The 8,921-nt window shown below is 43.0% G+C and overlaps 1 protein-coding gene across 2 annotated transcripts; it reads right to left on the reverse strand.

The window, feature by feature from the left end:
* Positions 1-2,307: 2,307 nt before the first annotated feature.
* drgx (dorsal root ganglia homeobox) lies at positions 2,308-8,801 on the reverse strand. 2 transcript variants are annotated; one of them, XM_034609424.1, is made up of 7 exons: positions 8,721-8,801; positions 8,467-8,555; positions 7,529-7,629; positions 6,693-6,794; positions 4,704-4,876; positions 4,233-4,345; positions 2,308-4,132 (listed from the first exon to the last, which is right to left on the reverse strand). In XM_034609424.1, exons 2-7 carry the CDS (start codon positions 8,522-8,524, stop codon positions 3,753-3,755), a joined length of 927 nt encoding a protein of 308 aa, XP_034465315.1. In that variant the 5' UTR covers positions 8,525-8,555; positions 8,721-8,801; the 3' UTR covers positions 2,308-3,752. The 2 variants fall into 2 exon arrangements, with proteins under 2 accessions (XP_034465315.1, XP_034465314.1); XM_034609423.1 differs by lacking the exon at positions 8,721-8,801 and having other exon boundaries at positions 4,233-4,363; positions 8,467-8,682.
* Between the last annotated feature and the right edge of the window lie 120 nt (positions 8,802-8,921).

An 8,921-nucleotide genomic window follows, 5' to 3' on the forward strand; every position in this document is an offset into this window, starting at 1 on the left:
TGACGGCAGATTTGTCACATTTTATCTTTCTGTTATTAAACGATGGAAATCTTACCTCCCCCCCCCAGCAAGTAACCCCACCTCCCCTCTGCCTCCCCCCTTATAGCCCCTGCTGCTATAATAGGAGATTGCTGTAGCAGATAGTTTCCTGGGATTCTTGGCGGGTGCAGGGCCGCGGCCTGGCAGGATGATGGACACACACACATGTCCTTAATGGTGACGCACTCCTTCGCATACTCCCACACAGACACACGCACACACACACACACACACACACACACACACACACACACACACACACACACACACACAGATGGTTTTGCATACAGCTCACCAAACTTTGGGGAAAGGCTGAGGTAATCCCTTTTAACTAATCTCCTTCCTCCCTTCTAAACCTCCATCTCTCCACCCACGCGCCCTTCTAAATTCTAGTCCATCTTTTTTCCCCTTTTTTTTTTTCTTCCTGGACTCTGAATGTCAATAACATCCATTTCTACATAAACTCCATGAAATAATCTTCACAGATCTCAAACATCATCATCTGCAATTTGCAAATTGCTGATAAATCATCTTATTTTTCACTTTTCGGGGCCCTTGATACTCAGCACTTGTTGAAAATTTGTTTTGATGAATGATTAATAAAAATGTACAAAGTCTTCCCTCAGCCAAAATAACACAGTGTGTGTTTATCCAATGTGCTCAATTTTCCCATTGAGGTTTGAGATGAGGCTTGTTGTGGGGCAAGTTTCCTGCTCACCAAGTCCCTCTAGTGGACAAACTAAGAACCCACCTTCACTTCCATGTGGCCTGGACAGAAATTTAGATTTTATACATATCTTGAGTTTTTTTTTTTTGCAAAGTGAAAAGTCTCCAACTTTGCTTCAGCACAGTTGCATAGTGAAGTGACTGAGGGCTGCCGTGTGCACTGATCACAAACGCTGAGGATGCTCTTCGCTGTGCTGAGTAAGGAGCGGGGCTGCGGTTATGTGGCAGACAGCAGACAGGCACATTACTCGCTGCATTAAGATATGCTTTGTTTGTATTATCTCCATTCAGAAATGAGCTTAATTGATTCTAATTGATTGAGTTATTGATCAGGTCTGCTGCAGGAATTAAAAGCAGAGATGATACTGTAGTGTGTGTGTGTGTGTGTGTGTGTGTGTGTGTGTGTGTGTGTGTGTGTGTGTGTGAGTGTGTAGGGGGGGGGTAGTGTTGAGGCCTGAATGCACTGAATGTCTGACTTTGGGAGCTGGGACCTTGAATAGTAAAATGTAGGTGTTGCACCCGATGTCGAGCAAAAGAATTCTATGTATGTGCCAGTCTTTCTTTAGCATATACTGTGTTTCTCTGTGTGCCTTACATTGTCTGCAGATGAGTGCATGTGCACCACGTCTCCCTGTTTCAGGACACGTTGCCCCACATCCCCTGCAAATATTTCATTACTGCAACAAAAGAAGCCCATTAACTGCACTGTAAGAACAGAGTTCAACTGCTGTTGCCCATATTCACCATGTTTGTCTGCTTTTCTGGCCGCTCTCCAGCTAATTTGATATAACAATGCTCCGCGAGACCGCCTCAGGACTTTTTTTAGGTGACAGAAAATTATCAATGATGCCACATGCACAGCTGAATGTCAACACCAACTTGACTTGTTTATGAAATATTAAAGCAGTGAATTATGGGCGCCGTGTCGAACTTAATGATGATCGGAGTCATTACAACTTCAGCATCCTTTGTTTTGGCTAATGATTAAATTCCACAACTGCTGTATTCAATTGTGTCGAGATTGAATGTGTTTGTCTCATCTTTTGTGTGAGTTGGCTGGAATCCGTCGTCCATATTGGTGCAGTTTTAGAAAAAGGAGCTGATTTGTATTGTGTTATCATTAGATGCCATGTCACGCGGCTTAACATGTTCTCTTAACACGAGCAAAATCATTATATTAGGACATGGTGGTTTTGGTAATACTATTTGAGGCATGAATAGATGGAGTATCTGCTATATAACAGGCCTAGAATATTATGATACCAAATATATAAAAATAGGCCTTAATAGGTTTGGATTTAAAAACTCTATTTTGGCTACATTTTTACCGTTGATCCTAAAAAGTGCCAGTAAGTGTGCCACTTTTATTATGGTGTGTGTGTGTGTGTGTGTGTGTGCGTGTGTGCGTGTGTGTGTGTGTGTGTGTGTGTGTGTGTGTGTGTGTGTGTGTGTGTGTAGGGAAATGTAGTGCTCTCATGCAATAAAAATCACGTAAAATTTTGAAAAGTGCTCATGTTACAAGCGGGCGACTCAGAGTCATTGAAAGCGTCACTTTATTGGAGTATTTGCAGGATATTTACAACATGCACACATGATGGTGTGAAAAAGAGGACGAGCGCTCGGCCCTCTGTGAACAACCTGGCACGACGTCTGACATTATCTCTCTCTTCTGTGTCACCGGGGTGTCGCCTCATCAATTATTGAACCAGTACTTCATGGTAATACATAATTTCTTATCAATTATTCATGGTAATGTTTGTGTAGTTTACTTAATTGTGTTATTGACTATCAAAAGTAATTTCCCGAAGATCCTCAAGGACACAAATTGAATCAGCCCAACTACTGGTTGTGTGCTCTGCGGTTAAGTATTCTCTGTGTGATCAGCTGAGCCTTTATTCAGGAGTCATTGTAGTGAGAGGAGATATTTAGGAATAATGATTCAAGAAATGTATTGCCTGTGATGAACTGCCGTGTGAGGAGCCCTGAGGTGATGATAGATTCTATTTTTTTAAATGTAAATTCAATATTAATAAATAGCATATATCATGTTTAATGGGGTTTATTAAAAACCGCTCAGAGAGGGAGAGAAGGTAGAGAGGGGGGCCGGCGTTCCTAAAAGTAAATAAATAATAAGAGTCAGGATTGCTCTCCCCTCCCAGCTTTAAGAGAGGCTGATAAATAATGTATAAGAACAGATGGCTGGAGCGAGAGGCAACAGGAGAGGAACATGAGCGACTACATCTTTAATTGTTTTAAAGAACATGTCACAACAGGAGTGGTGTGTTCCCTGTCTGCTGGCGCTACAGATGTGCTAACAGAGCCGCTCTGTCGCTGAGTCTGCTTCAGCCTGCCTGCGCTTCACACGTGGACATACTGTATTCTGGCACATGTACACATTTACACTGGAAATGGCTGATTAATATTAAAGTGCACTTTCACTTTAAAAAGAAAAAGAAACCAGAGACGATTGTTTGAGCCCATTACCGACCTGATGCAATAACCATCGTATTGCCTGCAAAAATCCTCACTGTCCTGCCGTTAGCTCTACACTCACAGTTCACATGCATTAACATTCACATTGTAAGCATCTGTCCTCTTTAAGAAAACAAGAGGAGCCGTATCAGGGTTACTTAAATTCACATTATCAAATAGGTCTTTTTTGCACACATGTCGCATCTATGTTATGTCCATCAAATAGAGTCCAAGAGTGCATGAAGACAAATATAGATCCAAAACCACACTTGTGCTTTAATGGGGATAACAAGGCCCCAAGTATTCAGCATCTCACAAACAATAATAATTTACTGTCAAATAAATATTCATTGTTTGCATCCATACACTGTATCAGCAAAGTCTCTCCCCGCATGTTTCTGGAGTCAGTCAGTAGTTGTGCTTAGTTGCTCATACGACCAGAGTAGAGTCGAGTAAAGAAGAAATAACAGGCACGATCACAGAGATTGAGAGTATCCATTTTTACGTCCAGCGCCTCACTTCTTCTCCAGTGGATCCTTGGAGCATTGAGGGTGTTTGTCAGGACTACTGCCCATGACTGGGACCTTGGAGGCCGAGCTGGGACTTGCGCTGTCTCCCCCTCTTCCAATGGAGCCAGGCACCTCAATGGCGGGACCCATCGAGGGCCTCGCCACTCCAACCGAGCTGACGCCGACCCCTGAAAGGACTCCCACGCCGGCACTGGGCCCGGTTGCCGCACTAAGCAGGTTGGCGGACTGCAGCACGGCCTCCGAGTGCTCCCGAGCCTTCATGCGCAGAGCGGCCACGCTGGCTGTGCGGTTGCCCTGACAACCGTAGGGCGGCAGGAATGACAGACCCATGGGGTCAGAAACACAGCAGGAGCACAGGCCGTTACCTGGAAAACAGCAGAAGTGGGAGTTGTGACGGAGTTACTAAAAAATCTAATTTTTATACATTATCGTTTACACCATCTCTTTAATGAGGATCATATTTACCTTTGAGGGTGGCGACCTGGGAGAGCGCCTGGGCGTAGGTGGCAGAATTGAGCAGGGAGCCTGGTATACAAGACGGGAAGAAGGGACCACCAGGACCCACAGTCCTGTTGATGCTGGAGAGAACCGACATACTGTTTCCAATTAGCTATTTAATTAAAAACTTACAAATTACACATTTATAGAACTATCTACAACATTTTTATTTCTCAAACTACACTTTGCACTTCAGCGCTGAAAGACTAAAACTGTGAACATCATGTAAACTTCAGAAATTACCCTTAATGCTATCAGATATTTGTTTTGGCAGTTATGGACAGAAGGAACTTCTTTTTTATTTCTATCAATCAGATCCACCAATCTGGAAATCTGGAACAGCAACGTGTCCGTCTCCGACAAATGGAAATTATGTTTCATGACAATTACAGCAAAAAAAAACTAAGTCCTCATTCTGTCTGTTTATTTTTCTCTCACCTCTGCTGCATCTCCAGCGGTTCCTTCTGTTTTCTGCTCTGGTCCACCGGGGACTGAGAGTTGAGGCTGCGAGACGGAGGAGTGCCCTCGCTCATCTGCTCCTTCCCTCCTTCGGGGTCGGAGCTCCCTCGCTCCGTCTTCCTCCACTTTGCTCTGCGATTCTGAAACCAAACCTGTATTAATAAAAAAAAAAGGAAGACAAATGGGGAAAAAAAAGCAAAAACAATTAATTTGAATTACAAATTAAATCTGGGATCCTGCTGCATTTTATGACACATTTTAATTTCGTTCATTGAATGTAATTTTCCATCCATGTCAAAGTAATTTTTTACTTTCCTCGTTCTTAATTTCTCTTGCTTTTTTTCCTTTTTTTTGCACATCACAGACAAAGAAATATAAACTTAAAGGACACCTATTCATATATATCTCTGCATTGTATCTATCTTTTAAACAGCTAAATGTATTAAACAACAGCTCTATTTGCTTTTTTTCTCTTTATTTATATCAGCCGGTGTTTGAATGCGGTGTTTGAATGCCCCACACCAGGCGCTGTCATTTTCCCACAGTCCCTGACTTATCTCCAAAACTTCACCATCCACACAGCCGAGGAGACATGGCCCAAGTTCTGGTGTCTTAATCGAATGAAGGTCACCGTCTATAACAACATTTAATTGAGCAATTTTTCATTATCATATTTTAATGACTTCCCACTGACAGTTGTGCTGCCCGAGAGAGAGGCGGCCGTGATGAAGTCGTTTATTTCCCTATTTAGTGATTGTTTGACAACATCAGATTCGATTAGGACTTGGTTCTAGCAGGCATTAATCACGATGTGTGAATGGGAGGTTGGTGTGCATGTGCTCTGCAGCCCTGCCATTGTATGGGGAGGTACAAATGATGTCAACAGCCAAACAAAACGCGTGCATTCATCGGGCATAAAGAAAGGACAACATTTTTGGTGGCAGGACAACAATGCAACCAATGGACTTATCTCACCCCTGCACCTTCCAGCTAGAAGTCGCACCCCCCCACACGCACACACCCGCCTCTGAATGGGCTATAATTGCTCCATTAATCTCAATTTGCGGTGTGCTCTTAATGCGGGGGAGGCCCATTGACACTTTACAAAAAAAAAAGGGTGGGGGGCAGCAACACTACAACAGAAAGGAAATTTATTTTCTAATAATAATGTAAGTTTAATATCCCTGCATACTGCCGTGGATTCATGTTCAGATTTAATAATAGGAATGCGGTAATCGGATTAGGAGGGGGAATAATTTGTTTACAATCCCTAATTTACAGCGCCGGATTCCATTATCAACCCTGCCATTGGGTTTAAGCGATAGTAAGATGACCCTGGGGAACAAAAGGCAAACTATTATATTTCCCACAATTAGATCTGCGCGCACAACAAAAACCCAAAAGCAAATCTGGAATGCAGGAAATTACATACAGGACACATAACTTAATTACAGCGTGGCCAAGTTTATAAGAGCGCATGTGCAGGGGGCAGAGGCGGAAAATAAATTGGCAAATTTGAGGTTTCTATTTTTTTATTATTACTTTTTTTTGTCGAGGGTGCATGTGTTTTGAGGTGTGCGTGTGTGTGTGTGTGTGTGTGTGTGTGTGTGTGTGTGTGTGTGTGTGTGTGTGTGTGTGTGTGTGTGTGTGTCAGAATCAGACACGTGGAGAAAAGGGAGTTTCTGCAGGTTTCTCCCTATTTCTGTGGAAAGGACGCATGATGTATCCCCACCTTTGAGACGCGCGGACAAATTAGCGAGGACCATTATCGCTGGTTAATTATGAATGACCGATTAATCAAGCTAATCTAATATTCACCATTATGTTGATGTTATTAAAGTGCATCGGCGGGATGACAGAGTGGCTTCATTTAGCCTTTCGCTCCCTCTCTCTCTCTCTCTCCCTCTTTCTCTCGCAATGGTCAGACGTGCCCGGCGCCCAGGACGCACGAGGCGGCTGCAGCCTTACCTGCACGCGGGCCTCGGTCAGGTTGATCTTCATGGCCAGCTCCTCCCGGGTGAACACGTCCGGGTAGTGGGTCTGAGCGAAGACAGCCTCCAGAGCCTCCAGCTGCCAAACACAAGAAGTTTACTGTCGATTGATTGTTCATTGGTTAGTTGATTCTTTTTAAGGTATCTTCCTTCTTCCTTTCTTTCTTTTTCCTCACCCTATTGTACAAATCGTTCAGCCTTATATGGCAAATTGTGACTTGTGAAATTTCCTTTCTTTCTTGCCTTCCTTCTTTCTTTCTTTCTTTCTTTCTTTCTTTCTTTCTTATCCTTATTAGGTGCATGCTGTTAAATGATAGAATATGGGCTATATGAAAATAAAATGAGATTTCCTTCTTTCTTTCTTTCTTTTCTTTTCTTTTCTTTCTTCCTTTTTTATCCTCATCAGGTCCATGTTGTTAAAAAAACAATCTTTACCTTTTGTAGGGATAGCAGACTATTAGAAAAGAATAGTAATGGGAATAATACTGCAGGTTTATTAGTGACCTACATTCACACACTCAGGTCACTTCACAGTCATGCCCACGCATGATCTTCCAAAGTGTTCAGTTCTTAAGGTTTCCTCACCTTGTATATTTTAGATATACGTGTGGAGCAATTATGTGATTTACTTTATTTCTCTAGTATTTTCTAAAAGTTTATAAAGGTCATATTTAACTAAAAGTCTCTGCTTCATTTTGAAAACTTTGCCACTTGTTTTACTTCAAATCCAGAGAAGCTGTGCGTCGTGCGTATTTGGCTCTGAGCGAAGTTTCAGGTGTTTCTTGTTCTCTGTATTTATTGGTGAATATTTACCTGTTGCAAAGTGAATGTTGTTCGGTTTCTGCGCTGTTTTCTACGAAGAAATCCATCATCAAAATCCGCCGGGGCGTGGTTCCCAAAGCCGCTGGAATTCACTGTAAAAAAAAAAAAAAAAAAAAGTTAACGAGGGAGAATTTGCTCATTTCATTAAATAAGTTTTATGATTCTATGGGTTTATTTAAATGAGGTAATCCAGATAATGTCTTATAGATAAAAACAAACAACAACCTTGGATTCATGCCTTTAATAAAATAGAAATGCCGGAAACAATGTTGGCTGAATGATGGGGAATTTATTCCCTGGCACATTTTCTATTTCCATTAAACGAAACTGTGATGTTGGGGGTCTGAGGGGAACCATGACGGACTAAGAGCCATGACACCCAACATCTGTGCCCGGGACAAAACGCCCCCTCTGCCCTGGGGCCGAAGCACCGGCGCTTTTCAGCCAAACAGGCAGCAGATTGACAGCAGAGGGAAAAACACACTTAACCCTTTATTCCCACAGTTTGTGGGAAGGAATAAATGACACAGATGTTTACAAAAGATCAGTGAAAGATCCAACCATTCAGTTAGAATTTTTATTTGAATAATGGGAAATTTCACGTGTTAAAGTAAGACGACCACTGACTGTGGATTCGGAAACGTTTTAATTTGTCTTTGCATAAAATCGCCAAAGTTTTGCTATTAAAGGTCTGTGTTATTCTCATTATTCATTCAAGATGATTTCATGTAATTAAAGAAGAAAAGAAGACGCGCTCAGGCCTGTTGTCGGATCGCCAACAACACCACACACACTCTGTGCGCGCAATTACGCAAACCTTAACATCACACAACTTTACAGAGCCCGGCTTTAAGAGCGATCTGAGGGAGAGACTGGATAAAAACGATGTTGTGGAAACGCAAAAGAGAAAAAAAAAACAATGAACTTACGTGTGTTGGAGCGACAGCACTCTCCGTCCAGCTGGGGCGGACAGTGGAAGTAGAACATCCTGGCGCGTCTCCGAGCTGCGAAACTAAACCTGGAACAGACACAAAAGTTTCAGCGCAAAAAAAAGCCTCGGGTCTGATGTCACACACCCGCGTCTCAGGCGGAGTATATTTAAGAATCGTCCCACGGAAGAGGCGCCACCGTGCGGGACTGTGGAAGATGCGGTGCTGATGCTGAGGAGGGATGAGCATCCTACCTGCACAGAGGATACTGATGTGAGCGAGTTCGCGCTCTGGAGAGAAGTGGCTCCTGCACTTCCTCTGACTCTCTGACTCCGTGTCTGGGAGTGTCCACATCTCCCTCCCTCTCTCTCTCTCTCTCTCTCTCTCTCTCTCTCTCTCTCTCTCTCGATCTATCTCTCTGTAACCACACACACACACACAGACACACACACGCA

This window comes from Hippoglossus hippoglossus, chromosome 15 (assembly GCF_009819705.1).
Source record: "Hippoglossus hippoglossus isolate fHipHip1 chromosome 15, fHipHip1.pri, whole genome shotgun sequence".
NCBI lineage: Eukaryota > Metazoa > Chordata > Actinopteri > Pleuronectiformes > Pleuronectidae > Hippoglossus > Hippoglossus hippoglossus.